The sequence below is a fragment of the Emys orbicularis genome, chromosome 6 (genome assembly GCF_028017835.1).
Source record: "Emys orbicularis isolate rEmyOrb1 chromosome 6, rEmyOrb1.hap1, whole genome shotgun sequence".
In the NCBI taxonomy this organism is placed as follows: Eukaryota; Metazoa; Chordata; order Testudines; family Emydidae; genus Emys; species Emys orbicularis.
This window is the reverse complement of record NC_088688.1, coordinates 34,687,833-34,709,799: the sequence shown is the minus strand read 5'-3', so window position 1 is coordinate 34,709,799 and position 21,967 is coordinate 34,687,833. Positions and strand designations below refer to the sequence as shown.

Genomic DNA, 21,967 nt, shown 5'->3' with positions numbered 1-21,967 from the left:
CTGGGTTCAAGAGGGGAGTAGTGTCTGGGGTAATAGACCACTCTGCCCCTCTCTCCCCCGCCACTGCCCCGGGGTGACCACGCAGCCAGCTCGGGAAGTACCCTCACACCGGGCTCTCTAGGGCCTGGCCCAGCCGGGCGGTCACCGAGGCGCGGGCTGCACGCGGTCGCGCTCCCACCGCACAGCGGGAGCTGAGGGATCACGGCCAACTCCCGCTTTCCCTCGCGGCCGCCAGAGGACGGGGCTGCGGCGGAAAGTGGGGGCGGCTCCTTCCCAGGGGGCGGGCCATGAATCTCGGTCGCCGGGGCTGGGGCACGTAGCGCGCTGCGGAGCTAGGCGATTGGCCGGCGGCCGTTGCGCGGTGCCGGAGTGGAACGTCTGCACAGGGGCGGCCGCACGCGCCCGCAGCCCGGCCGGGGCCCGCCCCTTCCTTAAAGCCGCAGCCCGGGTAGGAGCCGCAGTGGCGGCAGCAGCAGCGGCCAGTGCCAGGCGCCGTTGGCTGCAGCGCTTCGCCCCGGAGCGCTGACTGGATGCGGCAGAGTCCCTCCCGCTACCCCCAGGCACCAAGCCCCGCCGGAGCCCGCATCCCTCGCAGCGCAGCAGCCGGCGCCCAGGGCTGGCAGGATGTTTGACAAGACGCGGCTGCCCTTCGTGTTCCTGGATGTGGTCTGCGTGGTGCTGGGTACGTCTCCGGCTGCTTCGGTGCCTTGCTCTGTCTCCTGCCCCGCTTGCTGTCCCCCGGGCTGTGCGGGGCGCGGGGCTTGGCACCATCCCTGCCGCGGTGTGGGGTGCGCGCCTGGCTGCAGCAGGGCTCCGCTCGGCTCGCGGTGCGGGTCACACGCTAATCACTGGCTGTCCGTCTTCCCCTGGGAGGAGGCTGCTCCAGCTGCCAGCACAGGGGCAGCCTTCTCTGGCTGACTGCTTCCACTGCTCTCCCATCACCTTTCATCCCTTTCCCGCCCGCTCTCTCCTCCCTCCGCACCAGCACGACTGGGAGCCTCTCTCCTTCCCCCTTCACCTGGAGAAACCTGGTCGCTGCGACTGCCCTAAATCAGGATGAGCAGCAGCTGGCTAACGCAGTTAATGGCTTTAAACAAGAAGCACGTGTGTAGTCCTACCGCGGTTCGTTACCGGCAGAAATGAAGCATTGGAGGGGGTTGCCCTCTGATAGAGCTAGTTCCGCTGGAAAGCAGATGGCTTGGGCCATTTTTCTGTAGGTTTTTGAGGTTCCCTAGGATTTTGTTCCTTTCTTTACCTAGGTATGTTAATTTAGTTGACGAGCTTGCGACAGTGATGAAGAGGAAATGAGCGTTTATTTCTAGAAGGCTAAGCCTTACTAATTCTGTCTTGTGTAATGTGATGCATTTCTGCTCTCTCAACCTCTTCCAGGTCTCTAACCTTTTTCGGGTTTTTATTTTTCATCTGCTTTGACAGTTAATGAGTAGCAAACCCATTCTGGTTACAGCCCAGGGAACTTCAGTGTATTGTAGGCTTTGTCTTTTGGAGATTTGTTTTTCTTTTCTCTTTGGTTTAGGTAGCCCACTTTCTTCTGCAGAAAAATCAACAAGAGGGCTAGTTGGGAAAATGTGTTTTGTTCTTTGTTTTGTGGCATGAAGGATGGGTACACAGTAGTAATGATGCAGTAGATGAAATATACAATAAATCCTTTCCTGCTTAAAATGAATAGGCTTATCCAAAAAGTATTTGTCTTCATCTTAATAGGCTATTGTACAATAAGCTTGGTCTAACAAATCCCTGATGATTAGAGCATCTGGTTGTTGTCCATGTCCTCCACTCTCCAACCCTAGGCACTTGTAAAGGTAATCTTCAATTTACAGAGCTAGTAGTGGGAAAACCACTCTTTAGTAAAAGCTGATCCAAGTAAATGGATGGAATTCTAAGTATAACGCGTAATCTCCGCAGCATGCTCGTGGTGATGTAGCATCTTCTTCCATAAGCAGATGTCAGTATTGGACTTGGTGGAGACTAATAGGAACGTTTAAGGGTTTACAAGTTCTTTCACTACTATTTACTAATGTCTACTGTCTAGCATGCCCCTGCCCTGTCAAAACTGTTAACAGCATTTAGTGTGACTTCCCTGGCATTAGCACCCATCTTTCAATAATAGTGCAGCTGCCCTGTTGGTATAAATGGTATAAGGGCTAATGGATGGTTTTAGTGTCATGTCATCAAAACCTTGCCATACTGCTGAGAGGATCACATGTCCGGTCTTTGGGCTGTAGGTGAAAACATCCTTCAGTTGATCCAAAAGACAGATTTTTTTTTTTTTAAATGGACCTTAATTAGAAAGCATAGTTGTGATCTTGCTGAAAAAGCAATTTCATGTTAACAAAAATAATAAATGCAGTGGAATATTTTAATGTCAATTTGGAACAACCCCTCCTTTCATCATTTATATCTAGATCTGCATCTAATGATCACTCACTTTTTGCGTTTTTTTGTTTTTTTAAAGTATGTATGCATGCAGTGAAGACATTTCCAAAATGGCCACGAGCATTCTACCATCTCATCAGTTTTTAGTGATATACTGCCAAAGCAGTTGAGTCAGATTACAATTGATCTTGATTGGCCAACTTCCCCCCCGAACCCTGAACCAGCCAACCCCACCGGCCACCGCCGATAACGAGAGTGAGCCGGTGGGACCTCGCCCACCCTCAAGGGGAAAGGGGCCTGTATACCCCCCCCCCCCGATGGGCCTTATCCCTTGAGCCCTGAACCCACCCAACCTCACCGGCCACCGCCAATGCCAAGAGTGAGCCGGGGAGACCTCACCCACCCACAAGGGGGAAGGGACCTCTTAACCCCTCCCCCCCGCTGGGCCTCTTTCGCTGAACCCCGAACCTACCCAACCTAACCGAATCCCACCACGTGAGGGTCGCCCCATCACCATTACCCAGCCCACCTACTCGTACCCATGACTATTTGTACCCCCTATGCGGATGATTGACCCTCACCGCTTACCAACTGTGTCTTGATCTCGCCCACCGCTTACCCCTCCATTGGAGACATCACAGTCTGTATGTATTATGTGTGCTGCCAACCCTGACATAACAACATCCCCCCCATACTCTGTATGTTCCCCCAATGATCGACAACTGACTCTTCAAATCTTTTGTACCGTTTATTTTTAAATATTCCCTACCTGCAGCTCCATTAGTCATCATAATACATTGACATCAGTAGGACACTACTTTTGGAAGCAGATTTGGCTCCATTTAGCCAAATGGCTGCAAGTTGTGATCAGTTACAAAACTTAGAATATTTTTAACAGCCTCGCTATATTAAATTTGATACCTTTTTGTGGCCTTTCAAGCGGTTAAGTCTTCATTTTATGTTGGGATTTTTAAATGCCTTTTTAATGGGTCAAGTATTTAGCATTACATGCACATTTTAAGTTCAAGACAGTAAAATTTTCTTTAATTTTAAATATGTAAAATATATAAACCCTTCACAACAAGTTAAAATTAAGGGAAGGTGACCAAAAAAATTACATGAATCTTAAATTTCCAATGATGGATACTATTAAAATCATCTGAGCCTGTTTCTCTGATCTCCCCTTAAGTCTGTCAGCTCAAACTTGCATAGATTAAAAGTTCTGTTTTAGTTTTCTCCTCCCCACGATCTCCTTTTTTGATCACTGTGGACAACACTACCATTCTGCTTGGTACTCAGGCCTGGACTTTCTCTCTGACTCAGACATCTCTCTAGGTTCTCTCACTGAAGTTATATCAAAGCCTTGCCGATATTTGTGTATTACATCTCTAAAATATGGCCATTTAAATCCATCCACATAGCTAAACTTCTCATCCTGGCTTTTCTCATATTGATTACTGCAATGTCTCTTTCTCTGGCCTTGATAAATCAATCCTGCTGTGCTCATTTCCATTCAGAATGTTGCTGCAAAGATCATTTTCCTACCCTGTTGTCTTGACTATGTCATTCTTCTCTTTGAAGCCCTCCACTGGCTCGCCTTTTGATAAGAACAGATTTAAAGTTTTTATTAAAGCTAATGTTAAAAAAAATTACATAATACATCGGTTGAGAAAAGAGTGTCTGTACATCTGGGTATAGTGCTTAGATTATCCACAAATACAGAGTTTGTTTTTAAGTCATATGATACATAGAGTACATAATCCGCAATAACTCAAATTTAGGTGAATAAATTTAAGAATACAGTTTAGATATTAGCATCCAAGTATTCAGGTACATCACTTATGCGAAGTTGTACAGAGATTTGGTTGTGGAAAGCAATATATATCAATGAGTGGAGATTGTCCCTCAGTAAGTGAGAACTAGGGTAGATTGTCCATTTAGGGAATACAATCGATCAGGGAAGTCTTTCAGTTACTTTCCTTACTACGCTTCTCATCCGCACTATAGCCTCAAACATAAGCTACTTGTCTTCACTTTCAAGGCCCTTCACAATCTATCCTTACCCTAGGGCCTACCTATTCTCTCTTATTCAATATCTTATCAAAAGGTTGGCACCTACCTCTGACTCACAGCATCATCACCTTTATGTTTTCTCCCATGCTGCCCCTCATGTTTGAGAGAAGCTTCTTGTAAACATCTGCAAAACTAACTCATTATTCTCTTTCAAAATCCTCCTTAAAATTCTCCTTCGCCATGAAGTCTACAGAAAACTTGACAACAGCTAGGTTGTCGATGTGCTGACACCATAGCCTAATCAGTCTGACCAATGCAGTCTCATTGTTTCCTTGTACTTTTCCCCCCATCTGTCTGTATGCATCTGTTGTCTTCTTTGGACTGTAAGCTGTTTGGGGTAGGCACGTTCTTTGTTCTGTATGCAGCAGTTAGCACAGTGGGGTCACAGTCCATGACTGAGGCTCCTAGGCAATACAAATTATTATTAATAGAATGAGCTCCTGCATGGCCCATGAGTGAACACTCCTCTTGGCAGCAGAATATTTTTATTCTTCGCATTCTTGGACCCCTCTTGAGAAAAGAACACACTTAGGTGCCTTGCTGAATTGGAGTCTGAGTACTGGATAGCTGAGAGTCTCTTCTACAGACGCATCTTCTTTAGCCTAAGCTAATTAACAAGATGGGGAGGGGGGGGGGGATGTGACCAGTGTGTCACATGAAGAGAATTGTTCCACACCCGTAGGCTTAAATGCATTGACAAAACCTGACAGACGAGGTGGGGGAGGTGATATCTTTTATTGGACCGACTTCTGTTAGCGTGAAAGCTTGTGTCTCTCACCTACGCAGAGGTCTTCTTCAGGTCAACTCTAATTCGTTAAGATATGTGGGCTGTACTATTTGTAAAATTAGGGAATGGCTTAGTTTATACATGAAGGGGGCGGGACGGGAATAGACTTTGGTGCTAGATTGTCTGTCTGTCTTGAGTGAGTGAGCAAGTCCCTGGGAAGAGCACCTGATTTTAGTTCAGTGTATTATGGAGAGTGTGGCTTTAGCCTCAGGTCTTCATGAAAGATATTTACACTTCTGAGGGAAAACTCCTGCCTGATATGAAATGCTTCTAGTTCTCCAAACATCCTTGGGTCTCACCTTGTGCTACTCAAATATCTGTGTGCCTGTGGGACTAAAGATAACCACAGGTCCCCTACTGGAGATTAATTAATGTTTCATGAATGTGGCCACTGGGGAGTGTCTGATATAGCAGGGGAAACCCTCCTTAGCAGTGTCATTCAAAACACTTCTAGCTTGATAGATCAGCCAGAGTCTGGGACCAACCTCAAATTTTGATATGTTGTCATAAAAAAGGTTCTTACACTATTTGGGGGGGGGGGGGGCGCGTGCGCTAAGATTTTATATATAAACTTTTTCTTTTTGGAGTCTTCTACAAAATGATTAGATTAGAATTTCACTGTATCTTAAGTGTCTTTTTTTCCTCTCCCTTTTTTCCCCCTTTCTTTTTCCTATGTTTCCTATACAGTACTGGTCTGCAAGACTGTGGGCAATAGCCTATTTTCAAGGTGATTGTACTGTATATCTTTGCTTACAAGGAAATATTTTTTTCTCCTCTAGAAAATACAGGTGGTCTGAACTACAGACTACCTCCTCTTCCTGCACACTCCAGAACATCCCTCTTTTCTAATGTAGAAGTGTGTGTGTGGGTGGGTGGGTTGTCCAGGTATCTTGCAGTTGAGCCTTCACTTATATATTAAGATTACCACAGAGGAACACAATGCTTACAAGATAGTAAGATGCAGTCCTTGCCCCAAAGAATATACAGTGTAATACAAACAAGATGGAGTGAAAATGCAACACCCTTACAAGTAACGCTGGGTGTCAAAGTGCCATAGAAACTGGTCAGTTTGTTTTCTAATTAGACAAGCTTGGATTAATTACAGGGCTTCTTATTTCCTGACTCTCGTCTTCCCTGAAGACCATAGTTGTTTGCAGTCTGGGCCCACAGGTAAAAGCACATGACATTTGCCTACAAGATGTGCTGACTTCTTATTGAAGAAGGTGAACAAATTTATCAGTTTGAACAACTGAAAAAATCAAACCCCTTAATCTGTTACTTATCCCATACAGAATAAACTATTGACTTGACAGTTGGTGACAGTTGTGGGGTAGAAATCCTTGGCTGTAGGTACAATAAAGCTGTAAGCTATGAGGAAATAGAAATTTTTCTTCTTCTTCCTGTTGATGACGAATTGACACTACTGATGTCTTAACATGGTTGATGAAACACCTGTGACGCTGTTAGATAAGTACTCTTCTAACTAGATAACTTAAGGAGGAAGTAAACTATTTACAAAAGGAGAGGATTACCTATCATTTTTCTTGAATTGTGTTGTGTACATCTAAAAAGATGAGTAATTTCTTTTATAGCGCAGATCATCTTGTCCACCTCCCATAAAGCTGGTGCAGTGTGGCAGAAGCAATAATATACAAATATCAATTAGTCACTATTGTTTAATGGGGAGGGGGGAAAAAGCTCTTGTCTTCCAAAGAGAACATCGCTGACTATAATTATGCTTTTGTGTTTAATAAATACTTCAAATTAGATAAGAGAATGCTGACTCTGTTAGATTTAAATCAGCTTCATTTTTAAAATATTGAAAGTGATGGATTTAATTGTGAAAGTTGCAGAAGAGTATTGGATTATAATTTGTCTGGAACAAATGTGGACCAGTATCTCTTTTCCACTCTGGGTGTATCAGAGACTAAGGTGATGTCTCTATTGCCACAAAAGTTAGTGGTTTGAGTCTACAGAAGGATAGCTGAAATGTTTAGTCATAATCTTGCTGTAAAAATCCTAGTTAATTCTCATTAACTATCTCACTATTTTTAAAACCCCCCTCCCCATATTTTTCCCACATGGTGTGTCTACACTCCACCAAAAGAAGCGTGCAGCGTAGAGTACATGAACATGTAGCCCCTGCCCCCAGCACAAATAACAGCATAGTTGGTGGGGCACAGCTTAGGTGAGCAGCGAAAAGATGCCCTGAAGGGGGTGGGTATGTATGTGAGTACATACCCTAGACACTTCCTCCTATCCCAAGCATTGCTTCCTGTCTACACTGCTATTTTTAGCAGCATAGCGTCCTGCTGCTCCTGTGCTGCTGGAGCCCTTCCCTGCTGTAGAGAGAGGCTTCAGCAGCAGCAAGCTGCTGATCTGTTTTTTTTTGTTCCCCCGCCCTGCTCTGTCTCCTCCCCACCACCAAAGTATTTCGCTGATGTGTAGCTACACCAGGGGTGAGCAAACTTTTTGGCCCGAGGGCCACATCTGGGAATAGAAATTGTATGACGGGCCATGAATGCTCACAAAATGGGGATGGGGGAGTGGGCTCTGAGGTGGGGCCAGAAAGGAGGAGTTCAGGGTGTGGGAGGGGGCTCCGGGCTGGGGAGGGGATGCAGGGGGGTGAGGGCTCTGGCTGGGGGTGCAGGCTCTGGGGTGGGGTTGGGGATGAGGGGTTTGGGGTGCAGGAGGGTGCTCTGGGCTGGGATCAAGGGGTTCGGAGGGTGGGAAGAGGATCAGGGGGTTGGGGTGCAAGGGGAGGTTCAGGGGTGCAGGCTCTGGGCAGTGCTTACCTCAAGTGGCTCCCGGAAGCAGTGGCATGTCCCTTCTCCGGCTCCTACGTGGAGGCACCGCCCCGTCAGAAGGCACCGCCCCTGCAACTCCCATTGGCTGCAGTTCCTGGCCAATGGGAGCTGCGGGGGCGGCGCTTGGGGCAGGGGCAGTGTGTAGAGCGGAGTCCCCTGACTGCCCCTACACATAAGAGCTGGAGGGGGGCCATGCTGCTTCTTCTGGGAACCGCGTGGAGTGGCCCCTGACCCTGCTCCCTGGCTGGAGCGCTGGAGCCGGGCAAGCCTCAGACCCTGCTTCCCAGCGGGAGCTTGAGGGCTGGATTAAAATGGCTGGTGGGCCGAATTCAGCCCGCGGGCCACCCTGAGCTACACGCTGCTGTGTTAGTGTGTGTATTGTAGATGTAGCCTCAGTGAAGGCAAAGCTTAAATGACAGTTGAGGTGTCAGTGCTGATCAAACAATGCCTATTTCTGTGTAGTGTTGCAGTTCCTGAATGCTGTAGTTCACCAGCCTTGCCACCTCTACCTTGACTTCTTGTGACTCACAAACATACTGTTGGTACCACTTCCAAGTTTATCATCATGTGGATGTTAAACTTCTAGAATGCAAATTGTTGTTGAATCTTCAGAGTCTGGTGAAAGGGGCAACTTGTCTTCAAATTAGCTACAGTGCACGTGAGAGAAGCATTCTCTTCTAAGATCTACTGAGAGCACAGGTGACTGACCAAAACTGCAAGGCTTTTTCCTCACCCTGTTTTTGTTTTTCCTGATCCCCGAATGTTTTTGCTGCCAAGAACAGCACTCAAAAAAACTCCCTTCACTTTGCATAATGTGATCTGCCATATTAGGAAGCAAAAATCCAGAGTTAGTCTTAATCTAGCATTTACTAGTTAATAGCCATTGTCTTAAACCACTGGTCTGGCTTTTATGTTTTAGATGGAAGCAACTGGGTTTTAGTAGCTTCAGTTCAAACTGTATATAGTGTACTTACTATAGTTGTTTGCCTTCATGGAAAACTTTTATTTTCTCGGCACTACCTATATTTTAGGTTAGTTCTCCATATTCCCCATGGCTCCTGATGGTTTAAATTTTAAAACCTTATCATTCTGTCCCTGGCACAATGTATGAAGATGCAGGTGAGCAGTTCAGTTGATCAGTAAACCTCTCTACCTATTAGGTGGTTGTGGGGGGGAGGGGAAGGATGGAGATCAAATGTGATAGTCAAAGGAAAGTAAAAGAGGTTCTCTTACACAATCAGTTAGGGAGCAACTGACTAAAGAGACCTTTTACATTGGGCAAACAACATAGAGGGTCTTAGCCTCCCTTCCCCCTCCCAGCACATGACTGGTGGCAGCACTTATGGGTGGAGGTGGGAAGAATGTCTTCAGGTTTAGTTCAGCTAGACCAAATATGTGAAACCAACTACCAAAAGTGTGATGACTGGAAGAACACAATATATAGCTACAAAAGTTTGAAAAGTCCCTACTAGTCACAAAAGATTGTTAAGTTCACAAAAGCCTCAATAAACAGTAATCAATTAGCAGGTTATGTTAGAATTCTAGACTTTACTTACAGAAGTCAGAGATGGTAAAGACCCGTAAGTACAAGCAGTCCATCCTCTTGGTCTGCCAGTGTGGTTTGTTCCCTTTCATATGGTCTTGAGTGCTCCATCCAACCTGCTTTTAACTGTCCATTTAAAAAAAAAAAAAAAAAAAAAAGGTGGGGGGGCTTCCTTCTCTTTGCTGGGAGTCTGCTTCAATAAAATAAGTTTGGGCCTCATCCAAAGCCTGTTGAAGTCAGTGGAAAATACTGATTTCAGGAGACTTTTTTTAAACAGTAATTGTCTGCTTTTCAGGTGTCAGTGTAAAATTAAAAGAAAACTCCCAGTTTTGCCAATTCTGTACAGTCTATTTATAGGCTGTCATGAAGCACAGAAACCCTAATGTAAACTTTTTCACCATCACTGGTCCAACTCCTGCTGAAATCAATGGCAAATCTCGTGATTGACTTCAGAGGGAACAAGACTGGGCCATGTGAGATGAACATGAAGATATCACAGTGGTGCTGTGTGTGAGAAACAGGACTCTCTTAAAATATACTTTAACTTCTTGGGATACATTGTTACATGACCACAGCATTGCAACTACTATGCATTAACTCATGTGTGGCTACAGTTCTGACCACAGAATAAACTTGCAGCATAAAACCAAATCATAACTGCAAAGATTCTGACCGGGGGGAGATGTTTGTAAATTGTAATGAGAGGATATAGTAACCCCTGTGGCAGGGGTGGGCAAACTACAGCCTGGGGGCTGCATTTAATCTGGCCCTCGAGCTCCCGCTGGGGAGCAGGGTTGGGGGCTTGTCCTGTTCCCTGCATGCTGTGGCTCCGCGCGGCTTCTGGAAGCAGCGGCATATCTCCCCTCCAGCTCCTATGCGTAGGGGCAGCCAGGGGGCTCCGCACACTGTCCCCACCCCAAGCGCTGCCCTCATAGTTCCTGTTGGCCGGGAATGAGGGCCAATGGGAGCTGTGGGGGCGGCACCTGCGGGTGAGGCAGTGCGCAGAGCCACCTGGTCACACCTCTGCATGGGAGCCGGAGGGGGGACGTGCTGCTTCTTCCAGGAGCTGCTTGAGGAGGTAAGCGCCGCCCGGAGCCTGCACCCTTGGCCCCCTCCCGTGCCCCTGCCCCAGCCCTGATCCCCCTCCTGCCCTCTGAACCCCTCAGTCCCAGCCTGGAGCACCCTCCTGCACCCCCAACCCTGCATCCCCAGCCCCACCCCAGAGCCTGCACCCCCAGTCGGAGCCCTCACCCCCCTGCACTCCCTCCCCCAGCCCGGTGCCCCCTCCTGCACTCTGAACTTCTCCTTTCTGGCTCCACCCCAGAGCCCGCACCCCCACCACAATTTTGTGAGCATTCATGGCCCATCATACAATTTCTATTCCCACATGTGGCCCTCAGGCCAAAAAGTTTGCCCACCCCTGATGTAGCTACACATCAGTGAAATACTTTGGTGGTGGGGAGAAGACAGAGCAGGGCGGGGGAACAAAAAACCGATCAGCAGCTTGCTGCTGCTGGAACCTCTCTCTACAGCAGGGAAGGGCTCCAGCAGCAGGGAGTTGCTGGAGCCTTTCTCTGCAACCTCCCCCTTGTCAGACCCTCCCCCCCAGCTAGAGCCTTCCCCCTCCCCTGCATCCCAACTTCCTGCCCCAGCCCAGAGCTTCCTCCCCCAACCTGAACTCCTCCTTTCTGGCCTCACCCCAGAGCCTGCCCTCACACCCTCTTGCAGCCAGCCCCAATTTGGTGAGCATTCATGGTCCGCCATACAATTTCCATACCCAGATGTGGCCCTCAGGCCAAAAAGTTTGCCCACCCCTTCCCTATGGGCTATTACGTTTGTGCCCTTTTTTAGGGGGATGAAGGCTGGTTCTTTGAGCTAGTTTTTATTGTACTGTGTTGTTTATATTTTTTTTAAGTGGGGGGGACTTGGCAGCAATTCTTCCATCTTCTTCTTTTTGGTCTAGATATGAAAACTTTTGACCGTTAAGGATCTAAAGCAGGAGAACCCCTTAATGATTTGGGGAGTGCTTATACTCCCAGTGTCTGCGTATGTTCTAAGTGATAGGTAGGGTGTGTGTGTGAGTACTTGTGCTCAAGTATCACTTCAGGAACACCTATGCAGTCCTAGTGCAGATACTCAGAAATTGGCCCCTTTTAATTAATTGTGGCTATGCTGTTTCCTCCTACTGCAGACTTACTCATGGGAGACCTAGCCATTCTTCCAGGATGACAGGGAATGAGCTCACCATTTGATTATAACTGCTTTCCAACCTTAATGCTGAATTGCTTATTACCATTGTTTGTTTGGGTTCCACTCTGGTTAACTTTTCCAATTAATATTTATCTGAAAACTAGTTAGATGCTGTCACTTGTATTCATAATTTTTTTTTAATATTAAACTTTTGAGCTGTGTAAGTCATTGAAGAGATTTAGCTTGTGAAATCAAGATACCTTTAAAAGTGACCTACAAAAGATGTAGAAAAATTAAATGTTGTGCCCCTTGTGCTGCTTTATTTATAATGTCTCCTTCTTGACATAGAAATGTCAGCAAAGGTTTGTTCTTTTGTAGTTTTTCTTGAAGATGTTCTGTAGGCCTCCAATGTTCACTGTACCCCTCCAATTAAGCTGTAAGAGGTTTTTAATGTCAGCTCTTTAACTGACATCCTTTCTACCAAGTGACAGCCGGTATTGGCATCAAATGGATATTAATTAAAATTTTTTTTTTAGGCAGGTTGAGTAAAAATGTATCCCCTCCTTTTTTTTTCTTTGGTTTAGCTTTCAGCCTCCTGTGATGTCACTTCACGAGGTTCTCCAGTTACCACAGAATCGTCTTAAAAATACAGATCTGAATTTTTCTTTTTTCTAGTTAAAATTAACCTTTCAACCTCTTGCATATAAAGAAGCATCTACAAAATAGGCAGAAGTCCACTTCTTCTCCTTCCATCCTCCCCAATACACACATTATTTGCTTTCATGTTTACAGTTCTTTCTGTGACATGTATTAAAATCAGAATTTCATTCAGACTCAGGACTCTGTCACCTCTTATTCTCTTCTTAGATCTGTGGTCACATCAGCATTGGAAATGGAACTTTCTTCCCAAAGGGAACATTCATATTAACGGACATCTAAAATATATGGCATGGCAGTTGATCTGTATATAGCTAATGGTTCTATTATAATCTTCAACAGGGCAGATAATACCTCAACACACATGAAATATTGTGGTATCTAAGCACTTACTTCCCTATATCACCTAGCTTCCTTCTTATTCATACAGATAAAAGTTGAGAAAAGTTAGATAAGATGTATCTGAACATATTGTAGAACCATTCTGTGTACTCAAATGTGTAAAAAGCTTATTAATTTTAAACTAACTCTGAACAAACTTGTCTAGCTTCAAAAGTAGAAATATTTTTTTTGCAAAAACAAATACTATGTCTAATTACTTAAATGTGCATTAAAATGCAGTTTATTTTCAAACACTATAATAATGACAGTTTAAAGACACAGCTGGTGTGCTCTGGAAACAGTTATAAGTTATGAAAACTCCAGGTTGCCAAGAGAATGCCTGGCTCTGATTACTAAAATAGTTCTCTTATTTATATTCTGATGCGTGCTATTGGGATACAGTATGGAAAAATGGCATGGTCTTAGGAATGGTGTAGTGTGTTATGGAAAACCTGTAGTTTCTCTGACACTGCCATCATAACCTGGATCTGTTAAGAACCCTGTTTGTTTAAGTAGAACACTGCTGTGCTACATTCTTACTAAGCTGCACAGGAAAGGAGAACCTTTGCGTCTTTCCATAGTTAAAAATCAGTCATGTGTACAGAGTTCATGGTCATTGACTTGAAATTACTTTCAGCAGTTGCAGTCCAATGTATACTAGCTTGGGGTGGGGAAATGGTCAAACCATCTAACTTGACAGGCTTTGAATAAAACCTGAATCACTAGATTCATTTTACACACAGACTTTTAAACAGAAAATCTGTGATTGTAGCTGCAGAACTTCTCCACCTGTTTGACACCCTGCTTCCTTTTTGGGAATAGGGAAGTCAAGATATGAGTTGGCTGGACAGCTACAAAATCTGGAATAACAAGGTCTTGACCTTAGGTTGATTTCCTTTTTAATAATTTTTGTAAGTGATCACGCTAGTGCAGCCAGATTCAAATTCACTGTATATTCCTACCTGTACTACTGTGGTAAAATCACATATTCTAATATGTGCTGAATATTTGCAGCAGAATGTACAGGTGGAGTTCAGTAGGATTTACAGGCAGTCAGCAACTCTGAAAATCAGGCCACTGACCTCTCACTGCCTCTGTTTTCTCATCTGTAAAACTCAAATTGTACTTGTTTGCATACTTAAAACAGGGGTGGTGAAGATTAATGAGCTCATTAATGTTTATAAGGCACTTCAAAGATGTTATGTGTAATTCATTTTTAATTGGGGTGGATAATGTAGATAATAAATGAGAATCTAATTTCCCATAGAGCTAACCTTAATTGGAGGAGAGAGAATAGCTTTAATCCTTACAATAAATGATTTAAACAGAAATCTCCCCCCCCCTCACCACCCCCAACCCCAAGAATTTCTATGTACAGTCTCCTCCAAGCCAGAGGATAAATCCTTTCCCCCTCCCCCCCTTCCCACTTCTGCACTCCTGAGCAGTCACAGCCATCCTTATCCAGCAGGAATGGCACAGTAAATGACTTCCTCTTTGAGGTGCTATCTGTTTCACACCACAGGCTGGGCCAGCGAGGTAGCTATTAAAGAGCATTGTGGTTATTACTCTTCTTAATTTTATTCCTTCTCAGCCACCCAGCAAGTTATTGGCATGTTCTCACTACTGAAAAAAGAAGTTGCAAATAGTATGAAAGGAACAGGAAGAAATGTTAGCTCAGTTTTATTATAGTTAGTATAGCTTTAAGCAAATGTGTACCCTCTCTGTTTGCCAGAAGGCTTTCTTAAATTACAGTATCAGAATCATTAGGTTGGTATAAACATGATAGTATTAAAAATGCTTCAGCTAACAATCTTAGGCACTTACAGTCAGGGCAGGAAAGATCTACTAGCCAGGTATAAATAGGAAAGACAAGGTAAAGGGAACCTGCCAGTGAGGTCCAGGGGCAGCATTCTGGCAAACAGCCCAGTTTTTCTCCCTTCACTCATTCCTGGCTGCTGGGAATAAAGAGGGTGCATTGATTTCCACCTTCTGTATCTGCCTCTGTCTAGCTACTTGGTGTTTTGACAAACTCTAAGCACCTCTTTCCCTCTTCTGTTTCAAGGAGCTTTCTGTCTCTTCCAGTCATTGCAGAACCTCCTGGCTGTTCTGAGGGTCTCTCTCTATTGGTCTTCTATGCTTTGTGCCAGCCTCCTGGCTGCTCTGGGTAAGGTGGGTGGGGGAAGAGGGCTCTGCTACCTCTACTCCTCCAACTAAGGTGTCTTTGAGGTGGTCTTCCCCTAAGTGAATAGTCCAGCACCTTTCTTGGTGTCAGCTGCTCATTGGCTTTCCTCAGCAATGTGAATCTGACTTGACTTAGTTTCATTGCTGGCCATAGGATTCTGATGAGCCGTGGCAAAACTCCCACTGATTGGCGAATTGAATTTTTAATAGTCCTGGACACTCTCTTCCCACAGAATCTATCCTTCCATTATCCTATAGGAATGTTTGTATAACACTTATATTTGCATAGTTTATAGGGAAAACTCAATTTTTCCTGTAGCTTGAATCCTGAGAACCTATGGTTATACAGTTTGTGATGGAATGTTAGCTGAGTGCTGGGCTAGGTCACAGCATAATTCTAGGAATTAAGAATGTGACCTGTAAAAGTGTATTTTAATTTTAAAAAAATCACTAAGCTTTGCTAATGAATAGCATTCAGTTGGAGACTCCTTGTGTGGAGAGGTGTGGCCTGCCTGAGTGATAGGGTGACATGATTTTTGCAAAGCAAGAATACCAGCTCTCCAGCATAACTCTAGGAATTAGCAGGTGTGGCATTTTGAGTTTGACAAACAAGTTCTGACTACATTTAAAGACAAGTTGAAGGAAGACATTGGTGTGGATTTGACAGATTGGCAATCCACTTATATTACACAGACTGGATAAAAATCAATGTTTTTTATATTAGGATTTTTAATACATAAACCTATTTGAAATGATGGCAACCTCTGTTAAGGCCAAAACTTACTCTAATCTATTAATCTATTAAAATTAATTTAAATTTTTTTAATTTGTATATGTTTACTGCCAACGTTTTAAAAAAGAAATTAAGACCAATAAACTTCTGGAAGCCACTGGCTAAGGACCTGGAACTAGAGTTTGTTGAAGTGCTAAAACAGCTTTTTTTTTTTTTTTTTTTTTTTTTATAAACAGTATTGGCCTTTTTGCAAGTGCAGAGAGAATATTTTCTTCATTTCAGTTTATTTAACTAGTTTACGCAATGATTCATTCATTCAAAGTTAAAAAACCGGAAAGTTTCCTTGTCCAGTCTATGAATAAAAAATAGGTGTGAAAGGATGAGATCTACTAATTCTAAAACTTTGCAAGGGTGACAAACAATCCAGTTCATGACCTGCTGATAATACTTGTATTGGTTAATAAATGCGAAACATGCTCTGATAAAAATGCATCAAAAAGAGGTTTTTCTTATGTATCCAGCAGTTTTAAGGTAGTCTTATTTAACTAATCAAAAGAAAACAACTGACTTTAAAATGCTCTTTTTGTGCATTTTAATTGCATTTGTATTCCCTCCCAAATAGACGTGAGACAAATCACAAGTAAAAAATTAATCCTCTTTTAAACAGAAAATGATGAATAATGCATTTCTTTACATAGCAACATAAAAACTAAGAATTGGAATAAATGTAGGGTAATCTATATAACTGCTTGAATAACTATGTATAGATATACCCTCCTGGTTTTGAGGAAAGAAGCACCAAAAACAGTGTAAAGCAGGGATCTCAAACTCAAATGACCACGAGGGCCACATGAGGACTAGTACATTGGCCCGAGGGCTGCATCACTGACACACCACCCCGCTGCCTCTGGCCCCGCCCACACTCCACCCCTTCAATGAGGCTCCGCCCTTGCCCTGCCTCTTCCCACCCCTTCCCCAAAGTCCCCACCCCAACTCCGCTCCCTCCCTTCTCCTATTCCAACCCCTTTCCCAAATCCCCGCCTCTTCTTCGCCTCCTATCCTGAGCACGTGGCTCCCTGCTCCTCCTCCTCCCTCCTGGAAAGCACTGCCAAACAGCTGTTTGGTGGCGGGAAGTGCCTGGAGGTAGGCAGAGGAGCAGGGAGGCAGTGCGCTGTGGGGGGGAGGGAGCAGCAGGTGAAGGGAGCTTGGCCGCAGGAAATAACTTGGGGGGTGGGGGCTACGGGGAGCTTGGTGGGCCGCAGCAAATAACTCTGCGGGCCGCGTGTTTGAGACCCCTGTATACTTAATTGCAAATAATAAACTAGGGGGAAAAAATCATGTCATTGGGTGTCCCGGTCTCTTCCCTTCCCCCCGCCCCCCCCCCCGCCCCGTGATGTTCTTACAGAATTGGAGCTTCCAACCTTATTGAGCAACAAAAATGCTCCTGAAATAGAAGAATGTTCTATCTTATGTATAAAATCTAACTACAAAAGAAACCTTCGAATTTGTAAGCATAATAAAGGGGTTGTGAAAAGAGCTGATTGGAAATCCTTCCAGTAAAACTAAGTTTTGTTGGAAAATGCCAATTTGGTAGAATGAAATGTTTCAGTGAATCTTGTACGAGTTCCACTAAACTTTTGTTGAAACACCGCAGGGTGCTCTGTCTCTGCTTCCCCCAGCTCCTGAGAAGTGAGGGACAGAGTAGCTGAGTTCTCTATCAGCTGGCCTGAAAGCACAAGTGAAATTGACAAAACCCCGAGGGCAGCTGGAAAACCGCAAAATTTAGTTTTCCTACAGTGAAATCTTGAAATGTGAAAATTTTCACTTTTGATGCCATTGCATTTCAGGATGAAACTTTCTCAAAAAACACAAGTTTTTTCATGGAAAGGGTTTCCTCCTTTTAGGTCAGCTCTAGTTTTGAACGCTGGTGGAGCCTAATGCTGTTTCCTGTCAAATAATGTTCTTGTCTGTGGGGAATACTGTAGCATTTCAGCCAGCTATAACATGCTCCTGAGTAAAAGCAGATTTTAATCCTAAATGGCAAATCACTAGTTAATAAAACTGTATTCTGGGTATCCCCTTGGTGAAGCCCGTTCACTGTCAGAATGACTTCCCAGAGACCCTCAGACAATATTCCAGAGTTAATAGTCTTGTGGTATAAGAAGCTAGTTTAGAGAGCTTTTTCCTGGCCCTGATCTCTGTTGCTTCTTCTGCTGGCTAACTTGGAGGGGAGCAGAGGGTGAGTCATGGGGTTTAGGAGATAGTGTCAAAGAGAGGCTGGCTTCCAGACTTGCCCTCCTGTCACTAGCTGCCTTTCTCCACATTGCTCAAAGGTGGGTTGCCAGGTGTCCAGTTTTTGACCAGAACACGGTCAGAGCAGCTGCACCGCTGACTGGGCCATCAACAGTCCGGTTGGCGGCACAGCAGGGCTAAGGCAGGCTCCCTGCCTCCCTTGGCTCTGTGCGGCTCCTGGAAACAGCGGCATGTCTCTTTCACCCCCCCCCCCCGGCCCCTAGGCATAGGGGCAGCCAGGGGGCTCCGTGCACTGTCCCTGCCCCAAGTGTCAGCTTCGCAGCTCCCACTGGCTAGGAACCACGGCCAATGGGAGCTGTGGGGGCGGTACCTGCGGACGGGACAGTGTGCAGAGCTGCCTGGCTGTGCCTCTGCGTAGGAGCCATAGGGGGGATATGCTGCTGCTTCTGGGAGCTGCCTGAGGCTAGTTAATAAGAGCCTGCACCCCCTCCTGCCCTCTGAACCCCTCAATCCCAGCCTGGAGCACCCTCGTACATCCCAAACCCCTCAACCCCAGCTGGAGCCTTCACACCCCCTGCATCCCAACCCCTTGCCCCAGCTCTGATCCCTCTCCTGCACCCCAAATCTCTCAGCCCCAGCCCGGAGTCCCCTTCTGTGCCCCACCCCGGAGCCTGCCAAGTATTACTCCGGTTGACTTCTCATATTCTGGTTCCCCATTCCCAAGTTTTGTTAACTTAAAATATTTCATTAGGTCCCTACAAAGTTTTCAGTTATGAAGTTAAAATAAACTCTGTTTTATTTTCCTCTTAAATTTGTGGGGGCTATGCCATTTTTGGCTGCAGCCAATTTCTTTTTTCTGTTAGACAAGAAGAGTAAGAGTTTCAGGAACATACTTATGTGCTTAACTTTGTGCTGTGTTGCTGTGAGTAGTTCCAGTGCATATGCATAACTTTATTTTTGTGAATAAAACAAATACACATGAGTATATCACTGCAGCCCAGACTATGAAACTTGTGTGCCTAAAACTACTTTTGTTTCAGGTTCAGTTAAACAAAAGTGTGTTGTGTCCAAAACATTCCCCTACAATGTTTTCAAACCAAATACTATAGCGTGACTAGTATGTGAGAACCAAGAAGTGAAATCAGTGGTGGCTAAGACTGAGAAGAGCTACAATAGTTTTCTGACTACTCAAATTGAGGAAAGGGGAGAAAGAAGGGTAAGAAACAGCATAATTAGAAGTAAACTAGACTTTTAACATAGCCAATTTTAATATTGGTAACATGAATAAGGAAATTAGACTTAAAATCTGAGATGATGCCTTTTTAAAGAAACAAGTGTCACCAAACTAAAAGAGTAACTTGTGATTTTGTTTTAAAATAAAGTGAGGAAAACGTTTTTCTTATCATGAACTGTGACTGTTCTTAGAACAGTACAGTAATGCCTTTATCCTTTACCCCTAGTTCAGGGTCCATTACGTAACTGCTACTAAGTAATAATCACTTTGGCTTATCTTGTATAAATTATGTTGAACAAAGTTAATGCCTGTATTTAACTTTATATTCTGTCATAACCTCTATAAAATAAGGAAGAACAATAAATTAACGGAAGGTATGTAATGCTGTGGCTGGAATAAGAGACAGTTGCAGCCTATTCCTTTTGTTTTAGATTGGTAGTATAAGACACTCCTGTTGCACAGCCAGGAAACTTGAAGATGGCAGCTGTACATGGAGTAAAGACTTTTCCAAGAAACTTCTAATTCTCATGTAGCCCAAGGGGCTACATATGACTGAAATATGGAGCATGTGTGACCTCATTGTCACAGTGCCAATGTAGTGTGGGCAGCATGCATCTGACCTAGGGTTGCCAATTTTGGTTGGACATATTTCTGGAGGTTTCATCACATGTGATCTTCAATTCAAGATTAATCTTTAATTCCTGGAGATTCCAGGACAATCCTGGAGAGTTGGCAACCCTAATCTGAGCCCACTCTGATTGGGGTGCCTTAGTGGGCCTTATTAGGAATTGGTTAACACTTCTTTTTTTTCTGAATGAACATTATTAGCCTATTGACTGTTTTTTCTGGCTGAAGGGAAACAGAGATTGGATAAACTGGTGTACTCTTCAGGGCAGGAACTATTTGCCTCTGCAGGTGTGTGCAGTACTTAGTTTACTCTTGGTGCTGCTGGAATACAAGCAATAAATCATTATATAAAGAGCAAGAGGAGGAGAAAAGAGTCTTTTCCTGTAGCAGCAAGAGGCTTATTTTAACAGATACCATCTTACTGGGTGTATGCTCCACTGCCTTTTGTGATCTAAAATTTTCTAAAGATAGAACTGGTCCACACTAACCCCCCACTTCGAACTAAGGTACGCGAATTCAGCTACGTTAATAACGTAGCTGAATTCGAAGTACCTTAGTTCGAACTTACCGCGGGTCCAGACGCGGCAGGCAGGCTCCCCCGTCGATGCCGCGTACTCCTCTCGCCGAGCTGGAGTACCGGCGTCGACGGCGAGCACTTCCGGGATCAATCTAGACAAGACGCGATAAATCGATCCCAGAAGATCGATTGCTTACGGCCGGACCAGGAAGTAAGTGTAGACCTGCCCTAAGCGGTTATCAAAGTTGACCTCCATTGGAATTAGGGTGCTCTGTGATTTGGACTAGACTTGAGGGGGCTTGAAATAGCTGGAGATGGGGCAAGGGATGAACAAAAACTGGTTGACTTGCCTCCCATTCCAGTTCTTCAAGGCCAGACCTGATGCCCCTTTCTCAGCATCTCCTATAGAAGGAGACCTGACACTTTGCATTTCTATTAAGGAAGCTCTCTATTTGCCTGGATATAACTAATAAATAGGCTTGGTTGACATCAATTTTTAAAATTTACATGGATATTATCCATGTTTGTTCTTATGCATTTTTTTATTTTATCATTTATTTTGGAAATCTTTAGTTGTCCAAAATTTTGGACAATGTGGGGGTCAGACAATTATTTAATGACAGATGTTGAGATTCAAGAAATTAAAGCTTTATAATCATTAAAACACACATTGTCAATATCACATGCCAAAATAAATATAATAAATATCCAGAAATCAAACTCTAAATTCTCAAGCAGCATTTTTCTTACTCTGCCTATCTGTAAATTTTTCTTATCAATGGAAATATTTGTGTGTGTGTGTGGGGTGTGGTGAAATTGACGCTCACTGGCACAGATAAAAATCTAATCCTTCCAAATCTAATCTACTTGTAAACACTTGCTGTGACCGGAAGTCTGTTGTGCATACAATTTTGTAATTCTGGTAGATGAGGGTCTCTACAAGGATACAGAAAGGAAGGGGGCTCATCTCTGAAAGTTGAAGGTGTCTGGAAGAGAACTACAACACACAGAACTCTAGATCAAAACTTTGAAACTGGAGTGGTCTTGAGGATGAAAGGGACCACAAAGAGATGAGTGACTAACAGGCAACTTAATATGGGGAACACCAATTATGTTTGTATATTGATAAGGTGACTAGTGGATTATTGAATAGAATGTTAGCTGCTTTGGAATCTGGAAAAAATGAGTTCAGTGAGAGCTGTTCTAATTATATAAATTGCACAATGCAGAGATACTAGAGAAAGTTGAGAAATTAGTTGGTAGAAACAAATAGAAACTAAAAAAAATTAAGAAGTTTGGTAGATACCTTAAACAATATTTATACAGATATCTATGTATATTCTGACCACAAACAATCTTAATGAATGAATCCAGGAAGATGTGGGTTTTCAAAAACAAAGACTCTCTGAAGTGTTGTGAAAGTCAAATGAACTGGAATTTGGGGTCTGTTGCATGAATGCACAACATTGATGTCAAGGTTGTACTCCTCTCCCACCACACTGACTTTTCTTTCCCTATTTCAGGTTGCAAAAGCCTCAGAGTATCACTACCTTTCTGTGCCATTTGTCTGACTATTCCTCTGCTCCTACT

The 21,967-nt window shown here is 44.2% G+C and overlaps 1 protein-coding gene across 1 annotated transcript in view; it reads left to right on the top strand.

The window, feature by feature from the left end:
• The first annotated feature begins 624 nt into the window (after positions 1-624).
• The window catches only part of PLPP1 (phospholipid phosphatase 1), a 126,070-nt gene continuing 104,727 nt past the window's right edge, over positions 625-21,967 (top strand). Inside the window, exon 1 of the mRNA XM_065406069.1 lies at positions 625-682. Within this exon, the coding sequence (XP_065262141.1) occupies positions 625-682 (58 nt within the window). The remainder of the gene's footprint in view (positions 683-21,967) is intronic.